The sequence below is a fragment of the Canis lupus genome, chromosome 3, assembly GCF_048164855.1.
Source record: "Canis lupus baileyi chromosome 3, mCanLup2.hap1, whole genome shotgun sequence".
Classification (NCBI taxonomy): domain Eukaryota; kingdom Metazoa; phylum Chordata; class Mammalia; order Carnivora; family Canidae; genus Canis; species Canis lupus.
The window spans coordinates 79,420,329-79,442,930 of record NC_132840.1 but is presented as its reverse complement, the minus strand read 5'-3'; the positions used below and the strand labels follow the sequence as shown (position 1 = coordinate 79,442,930).

General features: G+C 40.0%; 2 protein-coding genes across 6 annotated transcripts in view; one reads left to right on the top strand and one right to left on the bottom strand.

Annotated features, from left to right (window-relative positions):
• Positions 1–6,840: 6,840 nt before the first annotated feature.
• On the bottom strand, positions 6,841–19,120 carry SPA17 (sperm autoantigenic protein 17). Of its 2 annotated transcripts, none has more exons than XM_072822491.1 (5): positions 18,965–19,120; positions 17,597–17,777; positions 11,828–11,898; positions 9,948–10,034; positions 6,841–7,176 (listed from the first exon to the last, which is right to left on the bottom strand). In XM_072822491.1, exons 2-5 carry the CDS (start codon positions 17,748–17,750, stop codon positions 7,033–7,035), a joined length of 456 nt encoding a protein of 151 aa, XP_072678592.1. In that variant the 5' UTR covers positions 17,751–17,777; positions 18,965–19,120; the 3' UTR covers positions 6,841–7,032. The 2 variants fall into 2 exon arrangements, with proteins under 2 accessions (XP_072678592.1, XP_072678593.1); XM_072822492.1 differs by lacking the exon at positions 18,965–19,120 and adding an exon at positions 18,396–18,566.
• SIAE (sialic acid acetylesterase) overlaps positions 6,954–22,602 on the top strand; it is a 51,152-nt gene continuing 35,503 nt past the window's right edge. The window contains exon 1 of one of the 4 annotated variants that reach the window (XM_072822483.1): positions 6,954–7,197. Coding sequence is in view for 1 of the 4 variants with exons in the window: in XM_072822482.1 (XP_072678583.1) it covers positions 19,298–19,367 (70 nt within the window). In the remaining 3 variants the exon portion in view is untranslated. Of the gene's footprint in view, positions 7,198–18,525; positions 18,730–19,227; positions 19,368–19,561; positions 19,684–22,602 lie in introns of those variants that run through there. The other 3 variants (XM_072822484.1, XM_072822482.1, XM_072822485.1) reach the window with 3 other exon arrangements.

Here is a 22,602-nt window from a genome sequence, read left to right as displayed (position 1 = left end):
CTGATGGGAAGGTGGAAGTGGTACCTGATAGTCAAGAAATGGCCACCCCCAGAAAAATCCTATATGAGGCTCTAAGTGGCAGTTAAGGGCCCATTGCCATGTTCTCCCATTATAATACCTTATAGTTAATCGATGTCCTCACCATTAGCTCTTCCATTATAATGAAAAGAAGGGGGAAGGGAAGAGAGAGAGAGAGAGAGAGAGAGAGAGAGAAAGATGTATCTCTGAGGTCTCTTCTTATTGGCCACTAATTTCACCATGAAGACCCTGCACTTGTTATTTTATCTAAACCTAAGTATCTCGCAAAGGCCCCATAACCAAACACGATCAGATTGAGGGTTAAGGCCTCAACATAGGAATTTTGGAGGAAACACAGTTTAGTATTAATGTTAGTATTTGGAATTTTGGTAATTATAATTCATTTAGAGAAGAAATAGACATGCGTATTTTTCTGTTGTAGATTAGCTCCTGATCAGCAGGTCTGCCCATTGTTCAATTCTAATACAGATGACGTTAAAAGAAGCAAAAAGTTTATACAGGCGTAGGTGTGTCAGAGACTTTCAAGTTAACTATCATAGGTCAGGTTCCTTGGAAATGATTTCTGAGACTGATGGTTTTGAGGGTTTGAGCAGAGATGATTTACTGAAGGATAGATGTAAGGATGGTAGGGAAGCAGGATTGGGTGGAGGAGGAAGTTGAACTGGGCTAATGTTGCAACAATTGTCTCAATCTGAGGCAAGGGGCCATGCTCTTGTGCCGTTGTAGTCATTAGATGCAAGCTGTCTCCAGGGAGGGTGCAACCTAGGGGGAAGCAGCTCCCTCATGCTGAAGGCATTTTCCAGAATGGAAGCAGCATTCAGTCCTGAAAAAATAGAGTGGGCGGGGGGGCAGGTCTGGGCAGCAGACCACAGCTTTCATGACATGATTCGAACAATCTGAAAGCAGGTGACTCTAAAATCATTGTAGGGATAGCACTGCAGTTAGTTGATCTTGTTTCCCTTCTAAATTGCTTACATCTCCAGGGAAGCATGTTTTCAATTGTCTCAAGGATTTCAAAAACAAGTCTTTCTGGCAGCTTCCAAAATCGGCGTGATGCCTAATTTATCCAACTGAGCTCTGCTTCTTAATAATATAATTTCAGTGGAATAAAATGCCTGAATTTTTGGTCAGAAGCCTCTGAGACAGGTGCCTTCAGGGATAGAATGATGGCTGACTTTCATACCTTCCCCATTATATCTGACCCCCTTGGGATAGTATATTCCTTCCAGTGGTGATCTCTTGGTCTTGGAGTGCTGACAGTCCTATGGCAAGGTATTTGGTAATGAATGTGGTTGGTGGCTCTTGAGGTTTTAGTTACAATATCGGCAGATTTTAATATTTTGCCTCTATACAACAGAGATTGCATACTCCTAAGCACATTTTATTCAGAGAAGTGTTTTCACATTTTAAAGTATCACATTTTTCATGTCCACTATCTTTTGAGAGCTTCACAGATATAAGTAATTATCCATCCCAGTAGCTATGGTTATAAAAAACACTTCAGATTAGATATAAGTTTATCACCATCATAAATTCATACAAAATGGGCCATTATATGTATATTATAGATGTATGGCAGAGGGCAAATAGGCCTAAAAACAAAGAGCCAAAGACCTAGATTTATATTTTAACCTACTCTTTGGAAATATCCTCAGGCCAAAAGAACACCATGTAGAAAATTAGTATCTGGCTCTTATATAACCTCCCTTCCTTCCCATAAAACAAGAACATGGGGATAATTTCACAGCACAAAACTCAGTTTGGAGAAAATATGATACCTGCTGAAATGTTTCCAAATATTAGAAAATTCAAGTTAGCTTGAGGTATAGAGAAACTACTGAGTTACTTTTATTGAGAAGTTAGGGAAGTCACTGTTGAGTTTGCTTTAAGATCAACCACACACACACACACACACACACACACACACAAAATTTAAAAAAAAAAAGGATCAACCACAAAAGTGGATGATGTCGTGTTAAGAGACAGAATGGCAGCAACAATTCAGGTTCTTATCTTGGGCTCCTCTCTCACTCACAGACACTGAGCTCCATATCACAGTGCAACAGAGAGCCCATCCCTCCAGATTATGTTGGACTTATGTTTATTAGAAAGGACTGACTGATGATCTTGGAAAAAACCCTCCTTTTCTATAGGTACAGTGCTCTTAAGAATGTTTTATGAAAAACTCATGGTCACAAACTCTCATACTTAGCTTCCCACAGAACAAAATTATATTTTAAAAATAGTTTAAGTTCTTCTTTTCTCACAAGATTTTACATGTTTTCCTAGACTTCAAAGCTCTTTTCTTGGGAGATGCCCCTGTCTGCTTTGCACAACTCCAAGGAGTGTTAATAACATTGCAATTTCTGTGGCAGGCTACTCAGATCTCTCCATGTTTGTTAGCCTCATGTCTGTTGTTTTAAATTTTTCCTTTCTTTTTTGATACTTCTCTAGTGTTTGGTTTTGGCAAATAATTTAATAAACAGCACAGTGTAATGTGAAGCCATGTGGTGACTAAAGCATTGTGGTGGCTATTTGTTGGTTGTTTGCCCAGTATCCACTGTCCCTTCTTCCTGACAATATTACTCTGTTTCCTAGAAGGGACTTCAAACTTTCCTGAATTTCAACCAGGTTTTTGGGCGGAATTGACCCTCTGCTCCTAGGAGTGGGTTCTAATGGTGATAGGTATGAGCCAATTGGCATATTCTTTTCCCCTGATCTCAGTGATTTATTCAGGGATGGATGTATAATCCAATCAGCTAATTTGATGGAAGAAGATAAATATCTCTTCCCTCTTCTCCTCCCACTTCTGTATGAACCACTAGAAACATTTCACTCTTTTCTTCTGCATGTAATAGAGGCAACTAAGCAGTGGACAAAATAGCAAATCTCTATCCTTGTGGAACATACATTTTAGTAAGAGGAAGTGGTTAGTAAACAACACCATTCAGGAGATGGTGTTCAGAAACATGGAGAAAAAATGATAAGGGAAGGGAGTTAGGTAACAGGAGGCAAGATCTGCATAGAACAATTGTGGAGACTTTAGCTTTTACTCTGAGTGAAATGAGAAGCCATTGGAAATTTCAAGCAAAGGAGTGACAAGGTATGACTTGAACTATAATAGGACATTCTGACTGCTGTGTTGAAAAGGGAAAAGGGTGGAAATAGGGAGACTAGTTGTGACAGTTATGAGGCTTTAGTATATTGAAATATTGGTTCCAATTCTTCACTCCTTTTAATATAATTAAATCTAGAGAGAGAGGGGGAGGCATATCTTGAAAGAAATGATGGGTGCAGCTTTTGGCTCCTGAAGTTGACTAGAGTCAAACACAGAAAACTCGCAAAAAGTTTTTAAGAAAAGTCTATTGGCAAAAGCATTCCTAACAACTAAAAGAGACTAAAGGTGTGCAAGATGTGAACAGAAATTTGGGCTCTCAGTTTTCTACAGGCAGGGATCAGGTTGAGAAATCCACTTATCCACCAAGAAAGACATATTTGCTAATGCCCTTTCCAAGTGACGAAGGGAGATGATGGAAAAAGAATAATTTTCCATACTGAAGAACCAAGAGTTATGGTGAATAGACTGGAAAGTGATTTTTAGAGATCAGAACCTGTGCCTAATCATGAAACATTATTCCCTTTTCTCAAATAGAGGAACCTGACAATCTTCACTTGGTGGGATTTCATAATTTTTATGGGCCAGTGATTCCTCTTTGCTTCCATTATTTTCTTTCTTGAATGAGAGTATTTTTTTTTTTTGTGGTTATATTATCCCTGCTCATCATTTGTTGCATGTAGGGTGTATAAGAAGAAGATACTTGCTTTTTAAATTCATAGGCTCAAGAATAGCCATATCTGGACCTGATATAGATCCGGGTTTTCAAGGATTTGATGGATCTTTTAGAGGTCTTGGGATAGGAGTGAATTATTTTGCATGTGAAAGGGATGTGAATAATTACAACCAAAAGAACAGACTGTGGTAGATTGAATTATTGGTTCTTCACAATTCTTCACTACCCCTTGTAGTACTATTATGCACACATGACTTTGCTATAGTTTCATGGTAAGCAGTGTATTTTCTCATTTCTTGACTTTGGGCTTGGTCAAGTGATTTCCTTTGGTCAATGGATGTCAGGAGAAGTCATATGGGCAAAATCTTAAAATATTCTTCTATGTTGGCTTTTCCTGTTTATGCTTATATGACTACCATGAGAAAAGCATGTCTTGGGTAGTATTTTCAGCATTGGCTCTGAATAGACACATGAAGCAGAAGGTACTACAGTGGACCTCTGCTCTCACAGCCTGAAGGAAACCTTCCCCAGTCAACCCACAAACCTTCAGCTTACAGCGATTCTGAACTTAATTTCGAGTCTGGAGTCCAGCCTACCTCAGCTAAAGTACTACTGATCCACAGACTAAATGAGAAAAAAAGTAATGGTTTTAAATCTTTGACTTTGGGATGGATTATGTGGCATTAATGTGGTAATGACTGAGTAATAAGGAGAACGTTGCAATGATCCATGAGAGAGAGAATGGGAACTAGGACCAGGGTAGTCACAGTAGAAGTGATCAAATTCTGGGTATATTTTATAGATAGAATCCATAGGTTTAGCTGATGGATTATTAATGGAGTATTAAAGAAAGAGAAGGGTTGAGGATGAATTCTAGATTTTTGGCTTGAGCAAACAGGAGAATGGAATGGTCATTTTCTGAGATGGGAAAAACTGCAGAGCAGTTGTCAGGAGCATTAATAGTAGTATTAGATGTGCTAAGTTTGAGTTGCCTATAGACATCCAAATAGGGAGGTTAAGCTGGTCATTGAATATATGTCTGGAGTTGGAGAAAGGCCCAATGTATACAGGTATACATCTGAGAGTAGTCTGTATACAGCTTCTAAAGCCATGACACTTGATAAAATCAACAAGTGTGATCACTTGAAAAATGGTCCAGTGACAAGTTGGGAGTACTTTAGAGTTTCATGGTTGGGGAGCTGAAGTTACCAGCAAAGAGACTGAGAACAATCAGGTAGGGAGATGAGGAAAACCAATTAATTGATAGTAAAATGTTATTAATATGTGTTGTTATGATATCCATTCTTCCTTACTCATTTCTCTTTCTTCACCAAAAATGTCAACTGCTAGATTTGTGTATGTGTGTACTATGTGGAAAGCACAGCATTAATCACTTTATATGCATAACAGAATTATTAAAAAGTTAAAAGGTATCTTTTTTCTTTTTTTCTTGCTATGTACTCACTAGGGGAAAAAATCTCCTTTTCCTTTTCTAGTCTTCTCTCTAGGACAGAGAAGCTAAGTCTTTGTATTAATTCTGGGTCCTCTTCATAATCCCCCAAGCAGGATGGCTTCGTTTGAGGAGCAAATGGATTGGAGGCTGGTGCTTTAAATGGAATAGGGGGATGAGCAGCTGGAAAGCTGGAGGAGAGTTGATTATTTTTTTTCCTCTCTAAGCCTGGGAGAGGGGGTTAAGGATGGGAAGAGAAAGTCCAGTGGATATTAGAGACTTGTGTTTAGCCAGCATGTAGCTCCCTAGTGGCAGTAAGACCTTGGAAGGGGGGATAGCTGTCCGGAGGTGAGTAGAGATTGGAGAATGAATGCCACAACCTTGAAATTGCTGGCATAAGTCATCTGATTTGAGTGGATAAGATCACTTGGGTGAACTTCTGTTGTAGAGCCTGAAAAAGGCTCAGGGATGGGAATGGGGGGAAATGGGGCACCTGAAATAAAACTGCTTTGCAGAAAGAGAATGTCTGAGCTTAAGACAAGGATCTAAGTGTTTGCGGGAGGACACTTGTTATGCATAACATGTGGCTGGTTTTAGAAGCTCCTTAAGACAGAGCCAGGAATGTTACTGAGCTTTGGGGGAACAATGGTTGTATGACTGTGAGCTGAGAGATGTGTAATGTTAGAACCAAAGCTTGGACATCCAAGGTGTGCAGACAGGAATCCGAACCAGCCAGGACATTACCACGATGCTGCATCATCATGGTAGAAGGTTAACAGCATTAGTTAAACAAGATTCCACTTCTTCTCTATTTTGTTTTGGGAAAGGAACTGCTTCTTTTGGTCTAAGACATGAACCCCACAGTTTCTTAGATATTCAAGGGTGAGAAGGTCTAAAAAGGAGAGACCAAACTTTCTAAAAATAAAGCACTCGGGGAGGGGGGTGGCTTGAATGATTCACTGAAAAAAAAAAGATGTAAGGCCTTTTGAGTTTATGATACAGGTATTTACCATTTGTGCATTGAGAAAAACTTGGGAAGTTTTAGTTGAGGAAGAATATTTATGATGTTATGATGATTTTTGTTTTTTTCAAATATGTATTCATCTTATTCTGTGTGGTTTTGGAGAGCATGACAATAAAAAAAACATCAGCTGGGTGTAGGAACAGATATTCACTACTAAATCCCAGCACATGTTTTGGGCTCAATACATTTTTCAATAAATGATTGCATGCCTGCATGACAAATGAAAACATATGGTTGAAACTTACAGGGAAGCAGGTTTTTGATTCAGCTTATCTTTTTAATAATTTGAATTATTCAAAAACTAAATGGACTATGCTTGAGAAGCAGTAAAATTCTCTACCCGGGCGTGAACCAGGAGCTGAAGGACTAGTTTTCAGGCATGTGATAGAGAATTTATTCGTTAGATAATGGTTAGACCACATAACCACTGAGAGCCCTGAAAACTCAGACATGCCAGTTTTACAGCTTTAAATCCAGGGGTCTTTATACAGAGACTTGGGAGAAGTATAAATAAGACTCATGATCTCAGAGAAATCTTTAAGAGGCATGTGTTCAATGGCATGTTTATTAAACAAATGCTCATGACAGATTTTCACAACAGCAACAAATGTTATTTCACTACATCACATCTCCCTTACTAAGAAAAAAACAACAATCACAGCGAGGCTGATGGATCTGGATGATTTTTTCATGTTTTTCTGGGGAGCGGGGGAGTAAAACCAGTCTTCTCACTCATTTCCCTCTCTTTTCTCTCCTTCAGCATCACCTGACTTCATTTTCTTCACCTCCTCTCTGGCTAAGTGTCCCCGGAAGGCTGCTTGGATTTTGAGAGCAGCATCCTCCTCTCTTTGTTTTTCTTCTTCAGAAGATTCCTTCATGGAAAGGAGAAAAAAGTAAGACGCTTCTTAAATATCCAGTATTTTGATGCCATGAAAATAAATGCATAAATTTAACCAGTTTAGGGATGTAACAATTGAGATCTCTTGCTTCTTAAGGGAATTTTATACACTGTCACGTTGTATATATACTAAACGATGAGTGCCAAAATAGCAGGCATTTTGTTTTCTCATTCTTTAATATGTCTCTGCAATAAACGATCAGTGCCAACTTCCCCCTCAAAATAGCTCCTATTTAACAGTTTCCTGAGCAATAACATTTTTTTTTGAAACTAAGTAAGAATCCTTGAGGCATGGTAAAAATGTCAAGAATAGTAAATGTGCTGTTTCAAAATAATCATGATTATATGAAATTAATGTCTTAATTTTTCAATGATTAGCTAAGCAAAATCATATATTTAAAGTGGACTGCCAAAGAGAAATCCTTTTAGTCCAATAAGATCAGGTTTTTTTTTTTAAAAAAAAAAATTGATTTGATTAGCTGAGAGACAGAGAGAGAGACAGAGACAGTAGAGCAGGGGGAGGGGCAAAGAGAGAGGGAGAAGCAGACTCCCCACTGGGCAGGGAGCCCAACCACACAGGGATCCATCCGGGCAATTCAGGATCATGACCTGAGCTGAAGGCAGGCGCTTGAGCAACTGAGCCACCCAGGTGCCCCCAATGGTGTCAGTTTTAACATGGTTGGCTGAACTTCTTTATATAGCTTCTTCTTTTTTTTTTAATTTAGGTGTAGAGGTGTCTAGATTGCTCAGTTGGTTGAGAGTCTGACTCTTGATTTCAGCTCAGGTCGTGGGATCGAGCCCTGTGTCAGGCTCCACACTCAGCATAGAATCTGCCTGTCCCTGTCTCTGCTCCTCCTGCCACTCTCTCTTGTTCTCTCTCAAATAAATAAATAAAATCTTAAAAAAATAAAATTTATATATAATTTACCAAAATATAGACAGTGAAACACACAGGTTCTAAGTGTCTAATTCAATAGATACATAGCTTTTAATATATCATTTTAAATTATAACAGTAGTACATGTACATTTAAAAACATAAATGTTCCTGGTAGTGAGTTTTCTCCCATTTTCCTAATCCTACTCCTAAGATGTAACCATTATTATGGGGTGAGTATATATATATATCCTTCCAAAGTTTCTCTGTATACAAAGTATTCATATGGGTATATACATGCCTTTTTATCTTAAAAATCAGATCATGCTAATTACAATGTTCACAACTATTTTTTCCATATAACTATGTATCTTGGTTCTCTTTTCTATATTACTATTCAGTATGTAATGCTGCCCATTCTTCCACTATTATATTACATTGTACTAATGCAACTTGATTAATTTACTCAGTCTCCTGTTGAAGGACCCTTGGGTTATTTATACACTCACCCCATTAAAAAAAAAACAATGAAGCAAATCTAGCTCTCAAACTTTTAAATACCAACAGGATGGTATTAAATCCTCTGAGATGATGCCTCAGTATGAGCAAATGCATTACAGTGGAGTTGGAAATCAATAAAATCTCAACTCAGATTCATGAATGGGTAAGGGCAACTAGTAAAGATGTAAGGAAATGACACTGGCAAATGGCAATGTTAGGCTGATTGGGTTGTATTGATATAATTCTGGCATCATTTATAAAGGTTATAGGGAAAAGTTATGCCCCTAGCTGGGTAGGAGGTAAGGTATGTCTGCTTTGGGTGTCAGTTAACGGGTGACTAACTGGGACATTAAGGCATGAAAAGGAACTCAGAAATTTGGTCTTCAACATTGTAGAGAGTGAGCTCTTTCCCACTAGGCTTGGTTCTCTGAGTCTGGACTATGCATAATATAGGCAGTGATATGCTAGTAAATGTTTATATATGGACTCTCCAAAAAAAAAAAAGTTTGATTTGTAGTATTGGCCATGATCTTCATACTCCTACCATGGCTGATTTTTGGTAAAGTAGACATTACTGATCATGGGTTGTATAGAGATGTGCACAGTTGTCTCTTGAGAGCTGGCTCTAGCACACTACTGAAAATAGGTATCTTTGAAGGTGGACCCTACTCAGGTCAGGTCTTTACTGCTTAGATGTAGGCTATCAGGCAGGAAGTCATTTTTTTAAAAGATTTTATTTATTTATTCATGAGAGACAGACACAGAGAGACAGAGACAGAGAGAGAGGCAGAGACACAGGCAGAGGGAGAGGCAGGCTCCATGCGGGGAGCCCGATGTGGGACTTGATCCCAGGACTCCAGGATCACGCCCTGGGCCAAAGGCAGGCGCTAAACCGCTGAGCCACCCAGGGATCCCCAGGAAGTTATTTTGTAGACAGCAGTGCATGGAAGGTGAGTAAGACCTTTACACATTGCGGAAAGCCATTCTGTTTGGTGGTATGTGATTCTCTGCGAGTTTCCTTTTGTCATCTCTGACCCTTGCCACTGTGTGGTGGTGAGAGCATCGATTAGTGAAAAATTCTCAGAGTGGAAAGTGAATCTGAAGGATGAAGACTGAGATTCTCCCACCTATTGCCAATCTTGGAAAATAAGATTTTATTTTTAAGGGCAAGAAGGAGTTTTCCTTCATAATAGGCATAGTTACAAATGATCTACCAGTGAGTTTATCACTGATGCCAGTTATCTAGAGAGCAAAGTGATTATTTTAGCAATATGGATAATAGACTAGATTCATATTTGGAGTATAATTTTAATTTGAGGGATATGATTCTTTTTAGGAATCTAATAATATATGGAAAATATAACTTACAAAGGCTGTGACTGGTGTCTCATCCTCTTTCACAGATGGGGGAGATTTTTCTTTTTCTGACTCACAATTCTCAGGTGATTCTTGCTCCTGGAAGAGGGGTGAGAGCGTCAAACAGGCAATATTCCAAAACAGTAAAGTCTTGCATCAAACTGCTGAAAGTCACTAAATATTTCTGTATGTTATTGAGAAGTAGTAGGAATTAAGTACATGCTGATTAAAAAAAAAAAAGAAACTAGGTTGGAAAAAAAAGAAATAAATTAAAACTCTCAAGGGAATATGCATAAACAAATATGACCAAACAATTGGTGAAAAATGTTTGACATTTTTGCTTTTGGAATGTGTGCAGCATTGTTTTTATATGAAAACAAAGCTATTGTCTTATACTAAAGTTGTTAAGATGCTGTAATGAATCTTGAACAAAGTGTAAAAAAGAAGTGCTGCTAGTTTTTAAAATAAGAACAAAATATGTGCCATTGTGCCCCATGATGTGAGATCAAGTGGACTTTTTAATGAAGTTTGAAGGTTAAAAATCATATCAAAGAAGTAAATTGTGCTATGGGGAGCCATTTAAATAAAAAAAAAAGGGATATCAGCTATGCCTATTTTGACATGGTTATTGAAAACTTTCACCAAAATAGAGGCATTGCTAATTCACAACCTATGAGAAGAGTTTCTTGAATCCATAAAACAGAAATTTGAAGACATATAAGCTAATTAAGTAAAGCCTTTAGAATTCAAAAGAGATGGAAAAAAACACCCTAAAATTGCTATGTGACACAAAGACTTAAAGCTTTTTGACACTATTCTTTTGATTGAAATAAAACATGAACACAGAGAATTAAGTTAAGTGGAAACAAACTCAACACTCCCATTATCTGGCAGGCACAAATGGATGGAACTTCACTTTTGAACTCATGGAAAAAGTGACAGGTATTTCCCCTGGAAATTCCCCAGTTCTACTGCGGAACACCATCAAAACCTGAACTTGGTTAATTCCTTTTAATTCTAATATCTGGCGGAGATTTGTGGCTAATGTATTATCTCAGTTGTCTAGAAGAGTGCTTCTCAGACACCAATGTACCTACAAATTACTTTGGGGAGCTTGTTAAAGTTCAGTTTCTGACTTGGCAGATCTGGAGTAGAGCCTGAGACAGAATTTCCATCAAGTTCCCAGTTAGTTGATGCCAATCACAAAGGGTCACACATAGCCCTTATCATCCAGTGTTCCTCTTCTGGACCACAGAACACAGAATGTTTTGAGGGACTATTCTATCAAGGATGGTACATAACTAGAATCATCCTGGATACAAAGGAAAGACATTGATTCTTTACATGCAATGAGTGCCTTTGGCTTAGGGCTTAATTATTTTGGGGAACCTTGGTTGAGAAAGGCTGGTTCAGAGAATGTTGCTAAAGAGAAGGCAGGTTCAGTCTTTGAACACATTAGTTTTGTAGAAGAAACTCCACCATGATGTCAATGATGATGAAACAACTAGATAAATGGTGTTTTATTTTATGAAATGTCATTTGTTAATTCAACAAATATTTATTGAGGATCCGCTATTGCTAACCATCGTGATACCCAATACAATTTGAAGAATAAATTATAGTAGTTATTCTGTAACTTTTCAAGTACATTCTTTCTGTTGATCACCTTTCAATTTCAGCTAAATATCTGTTCACAATTCAGATACTTTATTTTTTTTCACAATTCAGATACTTTAGAAAAAAAATTCTCGTCAGAAAGAACAGCACAACTGAAAAGGTTTAATAAGATATATATGCCTTTCATGATCGTGATTCTGGGGAGATTCTGCTATTATCTGTTTTGGAGACAAGGAGAAGAAATAACCAAATCCACGAGTTTCATAGGACCATACCTTGAATGCATGGTTGTTATAGAAGCGGTCGTCTACCTTAGCCCCCCATTCTGCTGGATCAAAGTTGGTTTCTAAATAATAAAAATATAATAATTTCAGACTTATTTTGAGTTCATTAAAGTAAATCCAGATTAGTAACACAAGATCTTTTTTTCAAACTACAGGGCTTTTTTTTTTTTTTAAAGATTTTATTTTTTTATTTATTCATAGAGACAGAGAGAGGCAGAGACACAGGCAGAGGGAGAAGCAGGCATCATACAGAGAGCCTGACGTAGGACTCGATCCAGGGTCTCCAAGATCACGCCCTGGGCTGCAGGCAGCGCTAAACCGCTGAGCCACCGAGGCTGCCCAAGCTGGAAGTTCTTTATTGCTAGTTGAAAATCTTACTATGGGGACACCTGGGTGGCTCAGTGGTTGAGTGTCTGCCTGTGGCTCAGGGCGTGATCTTGGAGTCCTGGGATCGAGTTCCATATATGGCTCCCTGCAGGGAGCCTGCTTCTCCCTCTGCCTATGTCTCTGTCTCTGTTTCTGTGTCTCTCTTGAATAAATAAAATCTTAAAAAAAGGAAAATCTTATTATGTACATAGCTTAACACTGTAAACATAACCAGTGATAACAATATATGATGCTCCTCCTCCTGCTTGTGCTCTCTCTCTGTCAAATAAATAAAATCTTTAAAAAAATAAAAATGAAGCATATTATGTAGTCAGTAAACAAAGACAGGAAGAAATATTTATATTTAAGCTGATTTTTTGAACTTTTCATTATGAACAATTTCTTTTTTTTTTTTTTAAAGATTTTATTCATCTGACAGAGCCAGAGAGTACAAATTAGGGGAGTGGCAGAGGGAGAGGGAGAAGCAGGCTTCCAGCTTCCTGCTGAGCAGGGAGCCAATGACATGGAGCCCAATCCCAGGGCCCATTCCTAGGACCCTAGGATCATGACCTGAGCTGAAGGCAGACGCCCAACCGACTGAGCTACCCAGATGTCCCCATTATGAACAATTTCATTTTTTAAAAAATTATTTATGATAGTCACAGAGAGAGAGAGAGAGAGAGAGAGAGAGGCAGAGACACAGGCAGAGGGAGAAGCAAGCTCCATGCACCGGGAGCCCGACGTGGGATTTGATCCCGGGTCTCCAGGATCGCGCCCTGGGCCAAAGGCAGGCACCAAACTGCTGCGCCACCCAGGGATCCCCTATGAACAATTTCAAACTTCAAAAGTAGAGAGAATAATATAACGTGTATATTACTCAGATTCAACAATTACAAACTCAGGATTTATCTTATTTTATCTGTAACTTCACTCAATTTCCCACCCTTTCTTGTGCTTATTTTCAAGCCAGTTCCGGGCATCCTATTGTTTTATCTATAAATGTTTATTTCAGTGTGCATCTCTAAGATATAAAGCCACAATATCATGATCACATCTAAATACTAACAATAATGCCTTAATATTAGCTATCCAAATTTCTCCATGTTGCCTAGTATATTTTTTGTTGATTTTTTTACTGTTGATTTGTTCAAACAGAACCCAAACAATGGGCCCACACGGCCTTTCATTATGCCTTTTACATCTCTTTTAATTGGAAGAGATTTTCACCAATCTCCCAGCCCACATATTTTTTCCTTGCAATGTTTTTGTTGAGGAAATTGGATCATTTTTCCTTTGGAGTTTTCCACAGTTTAGATATTTCTGATTCCATTCTCATTATGACTTTTAACAAGTTCCTTTGCTTTTGAATTTCCTGTAGCTGATTCAGGATTTATTTATTTATTTAGCAAGAATACTTTAGAGATAATGCAGTGTAATTTTGTCAGGATACACATAATATCTGGTTGTCTCTCTTTTTATAATCTTTAATGGTCCATTGGTGATGATTGCTTAGATCATTTCTTTAGGGATTGCAAAATGGCAATGTTCTTATTTGATCATTATTTATTTCTGGAGTAATCAGTAAAGAAAAACTTTCCCATATCAACAGCTAACTGTTAGCTGACACACAGTTCATCCAGAAAAGGTAGGTTAAAGTTTTGATGCTTCCCCCTTATTGACCAGTTTTCAGAATAATCAGTTGGTTCCTTAGGATCCTCCTCTTAAGGAAGTTTTATTTGTTTTAAATAGTTAAGAAATTGGGTCAACTTCAATCCACTGCATTTATTATTCTTATTGATGCTCTCACTGTCCAAAATTGGTCAGTGTGAACTCATTCAGGTATTCAGGTGTTCCTGAGTCCTTTGGAAACAACTCTAGTAATCACTGATAGTTTCCTTTTTTTCTGGTATGGCAAGATGTTCAGGCTCAACTTGCATATTTGCTGACCAAATCACGGAATTAGCTAGTCTAGAAGCCTTGGTCTGTGGGAAATGGTAGCTAGATGTCACACTCTAGAGGCTGGGTGCTCATTGGTACTGGGTTGGTCATTGTTTTGTAGCCTTTTAAAAAATGTATACAGCTAGAGAACATCTCTTTCATTTTTGAAGAGAAAATATATCATTGAGGTCACACTGATATTTTTCTGTTCAAATTTAGGATTATAGGATTTTACTAACTTATTTTATTTTTATATCTATATGTCATTTTTCTTATACTAAAAATCTTATTCTAATAACAGTAGGATAGTTACTTGTTTGCTATGTCCTACAGTGAATAAAAACTGTAATTATACTATAATATTATTAACAATGATTACTGAAAACAATTTAAGACTTTTTTTTTTACTTCATTTTGTTTTTAGGGTATATCCACCAGAGATGTACACATTACTGTATGTATTATAAAGTCACTTGAAATAATTTTTCTGTGTGGTTATATCTACCCATTTTTAATACTAGTTAGGCTCCTTTGTTTCACTTCACTTCCAAACTTTAGAGATTGCTTAAAATTTTTAAAAATTTCTTTCTACTTTAAACTATGTTGAACATTTGTGATTTTGAATTCAAGATATATTCAGAGAAGTCCAGCTTTCTAGCTTCTATACTGTTCCCTCCACTCTGTTACTTTTCCTCCAGAGGTAAATGTAGACTTTTAAAAGACTTAGTCTTTCATTGAAAATATAAATGAATAGTTATATATTCGTATCAACATCCCTTTGTTAGGTAATTGGTAGTATACTAAACACTTTTTTTCCACCTTACTTTTTTCACTTAACATATCCTCAAGATCACTCTATAGCAACATATAGAGATCTTTCTCATTCTCTTTTTTAAGTAGTTATATATAATTAATTCCATTGTATGGATGTCCTCTAGTTTATTCAACAAATTCCCTATGATGGATGTTTCGATTGTTTCCTCAAAAAACGATGCAATGAAAAGGGAAGAAGTGGAGCTTCTCGGTCAAATTCTCTTCTTTGGGGTTATATCATTTTATATCTCCTCCAGCAATGTGTATGACTGTTTATTTCCCCTCTAGCTTTGTCTAGAATAAATTGGCAAACTTTGGCTTTTTTGCCAGTCTGATGGGGGGAGTTGGTAGTGGTATGTATCCCAGTGTAGTTTTGATCTGGCTTATGTTGTAATGGGTTAGTTTCAGTGTGTTCCCACATGTTAAGGGCAATTCGCATTTTTTGTGTGGTTTGCTCATATCTCTTGACCATCGTTTTATAAAAGGTCATTGTTTTTTCTTCCGTATCTTCACAAAACTTTATTAGGTTTATTAACCTGTTGGGTTATAAATTGCAAATGTTTTTCTTCAGTTTAGCATTTGTAAGTAGTTTCACTTTTCTTATGGTGATTTTGCCATGTAAAACTTTAGTTTTATGTTGCCAATCTTACCAGTCTTTTTTTCCCTAATTGCTTTTGGATTTTTAAGTAATTGTAGCAACTTAGCTAGAAAAGTTTTTTCCTCTCTTATATTACAGAGAAATTCATCCATGTTCCTTATCTGTTTATATGATTTCATTTAAAAATTTAAATCTAAAAAAAATTTAAATCTTTGATCAATTTGGAACTTACCCTGGTGTATGATGTAAGGAATAGATTCAATTTTATCTTTTTTCCATCTTTATCTCAACATTTTTTAATAAAAGCCCACCTTTTCCCTAACGATTTGAGATACCACTTATATCAAATGCTAACATGTTTTCTGTCAGAAAAATCAAAGTTAAGACTAATAATTACCTATGAAGACTGCTGGAAGGGAATTCTTGCATTGTGAGAGACACTAGGCTAGAGGATTTTTTTCTTCCCTTTTGGATAGACTACATTCTGATACTTGCATCAGTTGGATAGTTCACCTTTGGTTTACATGAGTGGAATTGAGTATGGTGCTTTAAATTTTTTCAAGTAGTTTTATCTAGTTTTTTAGTTAGAGACTAGTAATCTGAGACTATTACTCTGAATCACCAATTGCTTTAATTATCATGATCCACTAACAATGACTCAAATGTTTTTGTAATGGGACATTTCTGAGATCTAAAATTAAATAAATGACTAAAGACATTTTACTCATGAGTTTGTAAAATTAATGTTATAATAACAAAATTAATGCCCATTATAATTCACCTCTTACTCTGAGTTCTTTTAATCGCTTTTTAGTAGCATGTAAGTTTTAAATTATACAACAGATATTCATACTGACTGGATATGGAAAAGACCAGCAACATTCAGGAAATTGGCAGAGATTCTGAGCTCTGCCGGGGTTGAGAAAAGAAGACAAGATGGTGGAGCAGTGCAGTGTGTATGGGAGTTGTTTCAATTCAAGCCTTGTGGTAGGTTTCCTTCTTCTGGAAAATGATTTGAAATCGAATGCTCACTTACTTGTAGTTATTTCTAGTCACTTTTACCACTCTGTTGGAATACTGCAGTCAAAAGTAATGATGGAAACAGCTCATACAAAATGTTTGTTCTAGTCAAGAATAGGTTTTTTTTTTTTTTTTATAGAGATGCATAGCTGTAATAATTCCCATTTTGACTACTGGATCAGATTTTGATAGTTATGAGACTTCAAAGCTACGAATTTGGAAATTTTATTTCTGGAAGTGAAGAAACTTCTTTGGCTTTCAGCCAAAGAGTCACTGTTAGCATGAATCTTAGTCTCTGGGCAGGACAGGACCTTGGAAGAATAGAGAAAGGATATAAATTACTTCCCAAGCTGGGATTTCTTTTCTTTTTTTTTTTTTTTTTTTTAAGGAGGCTCCACACCCATGGAGCCCAACATGGGGCTTGAACTCATGACTCCGAAACCAAGACCTGAGCCTAAAATCAAGAGTCAGATACTTAATTGAGTGAGCCACCCAGACACCCCTGGAATTTTAGTTTTAAAAGCAGTATTACTCTGTGCTTTTTTGCAGACAGTTTCACATACCCCAGCAAATACCAATCTATTTAATGTAAGGAGCATAGAATTATTTTTTACAACAGTTATAATACTTTGAAGTAAGAAGAGTCAACATGTAAAGACAACCAAACTCTCTTCCCAGGAGGACTAGGCAGTCAGCTGCTTGGCATGCATTGGAACAGCCTATTGGGAGATGGAGAGATAGGCTGGATGATCTCTTGAGGTTCCCTTCCACCCAGTGTGTCCATGAAAAACACGACAAAGAAGGTCTGAGTAATCAACTGGTAATCTTCAATAATGTGAAATAATGTGATTTAAGAAAACTTATCATAAAGGCACATGTTTTCTATAGCAAGAACTGTTATTTGAAGCTACTTGCCTCATAAAGGCTTTCTGTGGAATGAGAATGGTCTTGACCCAGTTTCACCATAAACAAATGCTTAGTCTCTTACTTAAGAAAAAAAAAAAAGCCTATTAAAAAAATCTTACTCTCTCGTTTCTCTAGAAGATTTTCAAAATATGCTGCTGCAAAAGCTGGTATATTTTCTGGTTGCTCCCTCAGAATCTCCCGTGTCAGTCCTTCAAGAAGATTGCCAAATCCTTGTGGAATTCGGTAGTGGGTGTTGGAGAATGGAATCGACATCTCCTTGGAAGGAACTGCCTATTGTACCTAGAGATTCGTTAGAGAGTATTGTCTGTAAGCTTGTCTGATTTTACTTATATAATCACAATTATGACGGCAAATTATTTCTGAGACCCAAATTTCCTGAACTTTCATTCTCCCCCCCTCCAACACAACCCCAGTCCATCATTTCTTCCAGAGTTTTGGACTCTCTATCATTAATTAGAATATTACAAATACAAACTCATTTACTAGGCCTAATCATTATTTTTTAAATTACAAAAATCGCAGATTTTTTTCACTAGAACACTAAGGCTTTTTATTTCTGTCCCTTATATATATATTTTAATATACATTAAATATATAATATAATGAATAAATATATATAATATATAATAATATAATATATATTTTAAAACATATTAAAAAGATGAGGGTAATTTTTGTTATCCCACAGGAACTCAGAAGTACTGTTAAAAATTCATCAGAAATTACCAAGAAGACACTCTCAGGGGGTTTAAATTTTCAAAAAAATGAAGTAAGAGCCAATCTTGGTTCTAGAAATTACTCTAATTTGTTGAACGAAGAAGAGTAACACTTAATTAGTCTTGCCCCTTGCTTCCACTTCCGAAGCGTGACCCACAATGCCCGGAAAGGCCTACGTACCCCCCCAGAAAGGGGCAGCAGGGGCTCAGAGGGCGGAGGCAAGATCAAAGATTCTGCAAATCCAGGCTCCGAGATTTGGGGATTCTTGTGTTTTCCGGTTTTGTCCTGACCAGGTCTGATCTTCCGGTCTTGGAATACAGGACTGGACCGAGGACAGCTGCCAAGCAGCGGGTTGGGCGGCTGAGCGTGCAAACGACACCCTGGCCCTTTTCGGTGGAGGTGCCGATGCCGCACAGAGCGCCGGCCGGTGGGGGTCTAGGTGAGGGGCGAGACGGTGTCACGAGGCCCACGGCGTGCAGGATGCTTTTCGGTTTTCGAGGGCACGGGAGATGAGGTACCGAATCACTCCAGGGCAGGGCGAGACCCTGGACGGGTCTGGGGAGGGGAGGGCGCTCCGAGCGGGGACCGCGGCCCTCGAGCGACGTCGAGGATCGGGGATCGCAGGCTGCCTCGGCGCCCCGGGTGCCCTCGCGATCCCGGAATGTGTCGGGGATCCCGAGAGAACGCGAGAGGCCCAGGGGACGGGCGAGGTCTCGGGTCTGGAGAGGAAGTGGGGAAAACCGCCTCACCTCTCCGTTCTCGCAGAGCTGGTTGCCGATGGTTCCGGTTGTTATTTCTCGTTGCTGGGTAACCGTTTTTTTTTTTTTTTTGAACCCAACTACGGCGGCCGGGAAGGGGACAGGCCCGGCCTCGCCCGGCGGCCGCGGACGGCTTCGCGACCGAACGTCCTGGGAGGGGTGGAGCCAGATCTCCCGGCCCCGCCCACGGCCCCGCCCACGGCCCCGCCCACGGCCCCGCCCACGGCCCCGCCCACGGCCCCGCCCACGGCCCCGCCCACGGCCCGGGCCCCGCCTGCAGAGGGCACCCGGAGTCCAGCACGCGGGCGGCGGATCCTCGCGAACATGGCAGCGCCGAGGGTTGTGTGTGGGCCGGTGCTGCTGCCTCTAGTCCTGCTGGCCGCCACGAGTGCAGGTGAGGCGGCGCACTCGGCCCGGCCCCTGCCGGCCGGCCTGCGCGGGCTCCGAGGTCCCGCGTCCTCCGCAGCTCCTGCCACCCCGGCGCCGCCCTCCGACCCGGGCTGGGCCGCAGGTGCCTGCTGGGCGGGGGTGCCCGCGGGTCCGCGTCCTCCCGCCGTCGTCACGATGCCCCTTGTGGGCCAGAGGGGAGGTTTGGGTGTCTGAGCCCGGAGGCCCGATCGCGCCAGACCGAGGCCCTCGGGGTCCCCGGATAACTGCAGGGGAACCCGCAGGGAAGGGGGCGAAGCGAGTTGGGTAATATTTGGAAACAGGTGACTGAGTCATCACCCACAGCGTTTCCCTGCTGCCCCCTCAGTGGTACCCTTGGGGAGGGTGTGCTTGGAGCTTGGTTCCTTGGGGGAATTACGTCTGACTACTTTAAGTGGTGATTAGGGCTAAGAAATACAACCCCCTCAGTAGCTCAGAGTATTTAAGGCCTAGCTTTGATCTCAGGCGCAGCTGACAGAGGGCGGTGGTGAGGTTATATGCGTGATGTGGTGGAGTCCAAGTACTCACTTGGACTACTGTCCAGCTGGGATCCTGCCATTTGAGGGCCCCGGGCTGGACGCTGAGCCACAACCACGGAGAACCAGCAGGTGGGATCTGCCCACTAATTAATGCCTAGGAAAGTGCTCACGCTGCACCTGTTTTCTTCAAGCCATTCAAAGAGTGGATCCCAAAGATCCCTGCTAAGAAAGATAGGTTGAAGTGAGAGTGGGGACAGGGTGCAGAAAACTGGCAGTTACTTTACCTGAGAACCCAAAAGTACCCAGACTGAGACCAACTGTGGCCCATCAGGAGTTTCTCAGGCTTTAACACAAGTGTAAACCAGCAGCACTCTGCATAGCATTTTCTCTCTTTTTAATTTATTTATTCATGAGAGATACACACAGAGAGGCAGAGACACAGGCAGGAGAAGCAGGCTCCAGTGGGGGAGCCTGATGCTGGACTCTATCCCAGGACCCCGAGATCACCCCCCAGGGCTGAAGGTGACGCTAAACCGCTGAGCCACCCGGGGATCCCTTGCTGGCTCTCATCCCCACTCAGTGACCTTTGAGCCTAGCATATGGGAGGAGAGCAGGGCCATTCTTTTATTAGATCTTCTCTTAAAGGCTGTTAACTTTAATGCCAGTCCTGTATTCAGTCTTCACCTTTGGGTTTTATGGTTCCATTACCTTCATGACCGATGACTGTATTTTTTTTCATTAATGCTTTAAATTTTCTTTCCTTCTTATTCGGTGGCATATCCTCACATCTTTCCTTCAAATCATTCCCCCCTGTGCCCGTGTTGACTGCATAATATTTTGAAGTGTACAAAAATATATGAGCAATGCAACAAGAAAATGAACACCCAAGGGTGCTGCACCCAACTTAAGATCTAGAACATTGCCAGTTTTATTGAGACTCCCTGGATGTTCCTCCCCAGTGCATCCCACAAGTTCCTCACCAGAGGTAACCTAGCCGCTGTCCTAATTTTGTCAGTCTGCTTCTAATGACTACTTTTAATTTCCCCACAATGTTAATTTGTGTTTTCTACTCCAATGCCCAAACGATGGAAAAAATTAAAGACCTAAAAAAAAAAAATTCAAATGCTAAGTGTCTTGTCTTTGACAAAAGGAATGACCAGTCCTGCCTCCTTTCTTGTTCTCCTATTTTGTCCATTGCTCAATTCCTTGGTAATGTTCCACTGTCTACTCTTATCTGGTTGGAATGTGAGCTTTATAAGGGCAGAAAGTATGACTTTTTTTTTTTTTTAATTTACCACCAGTATCTAACTGCAGCAGAGTGGAAATTGCAGTAGCTTTGGAATCAGGTGGCTTGGTTCCAAGTCCTGACATGAACTACCTACGTGATTTAAGGTCCGTCAAAGGGGTTTGCTACATGCAGCGTGCTTGTGCCTGCCAGAAATAAGCTCCCCAGTAGAATGGAACCTCCCTGTTGCTGGAGTTTTGTGTTTTTTTTCCCCTTTGCCTTCCTTTCTTTTTCTTTTTCTTTTTTTTTTAAGATTTTATTTATTTATTCATGAGAGACACAGAGAGGCAGAGACACAGGCACAGGCAGAGGGAGAAGCAGCCTCCATGCAGGAAGCCCAATGTAGGACTGGATCCCGGGACTCTGGGATCACGCCCTGAGCCAAAGGTAGATGTTCAACCGCTGACCACCCAGGCTCCCTTTTCTTTTTCTATTATATCCCCAGTGCTTAAAATGGTGTCTGGCACACAGTAGATATCAATAAATATTTGTCGAATTAATTAATTAATATACAAGCTATTAACCAAAATTACCCAATCTAGCCGGGGAGGGGAGGGGTCAGTGTTGATCAGTAAATAACAAGATTCTACCTCCGAGTGTGAAAGATCCTTTCTTTCTTTCTTTTTTTTTTAAAAGATTTTATTTATTTATTCATAGAGATGCAGAGAGAGTGAGAGGCAGAGAGAGAAGCAGGCTCCATGCAGAGAGCCTGACGTGGGACTCGATCCAGGGTCTCCAGATCACGCCCTGGGCTGCAGGCGGCGCTAAACCACTGCACCACCGGGGCTGCCCCTTTCTTTCTTTGTTTTGAAAGATCCTTTCTATCTTTAAAATTCTTTAACACAGAATAGAGCCAGGCACAGTGAGGTCCAGTAAGTGTGTATTGGTGGAAACAGACGGAACTTAGAAAGATGTGCCCCAGCCTGTAAAACAGTGGCTGCACTCAGCCCTTCATTTGCACAGGCTCATGTGCAAGTGACAACCAGTTCCGTTTCCCCCTACCCTCATCCTCTCTGCTTAGCTCTTAGCCCTTTGGTTTCCAGTTTTCGTTCCATATGAAGCACCTACCCAAGACTAGGCCCTCCCACACGTGTGCCTCTCCCCTTCCCTCCAGCATGCTGCCAACCTGCTTATGCAATTGTGGGGTGTTGGAGTCTCTTCTTAGAGCATTTTGCTTGTGGTAGCTGTGCATCTTGAGCCCATTATCCAGCCTTCTGGATGATCTTTGGTTGTCATGTCAGATTTATGATGGAACTAACGCTCATGAGAGAAAGCGAGCAGAAGATGTGTAGCAACTGGGCTGTTATTCGAAGCACAGGACAAATAGGCCACCCAGTCTGTGTAGGAGACCCCATTAGCTATGCTGCCCTGTTAAGTGTGGCCTAAGGGGCCATCATCATTTGTAGCTTCCAGGGAGAAAAATGTCAACCTTGTTAGTT

Bases quoted from the DNA above. Each gene is read 5' to 3' on its own strand.
- SPA17 (XM_072822491.1), bottom strand. From the start codon at position 17,750: ATGTCGATTCCATTCTCCAACACCCACTACCGAATTCCACAAGGATTT. The intron at 11,899-17,596 runs GTAAGATTTTTT...TTTATTATTTAG, and splicing joins TCTTCTAGAGAAACGAGAGA to AAACCAACTTTGATCCAGCA. The intron at 10,035-11,827 runs GTATGGTCCTAT...CCCCTCTTCCAG, and splicing joins ATAACAACCATGCATTCAAG to GAGCAAGAATCACCTGAGAA.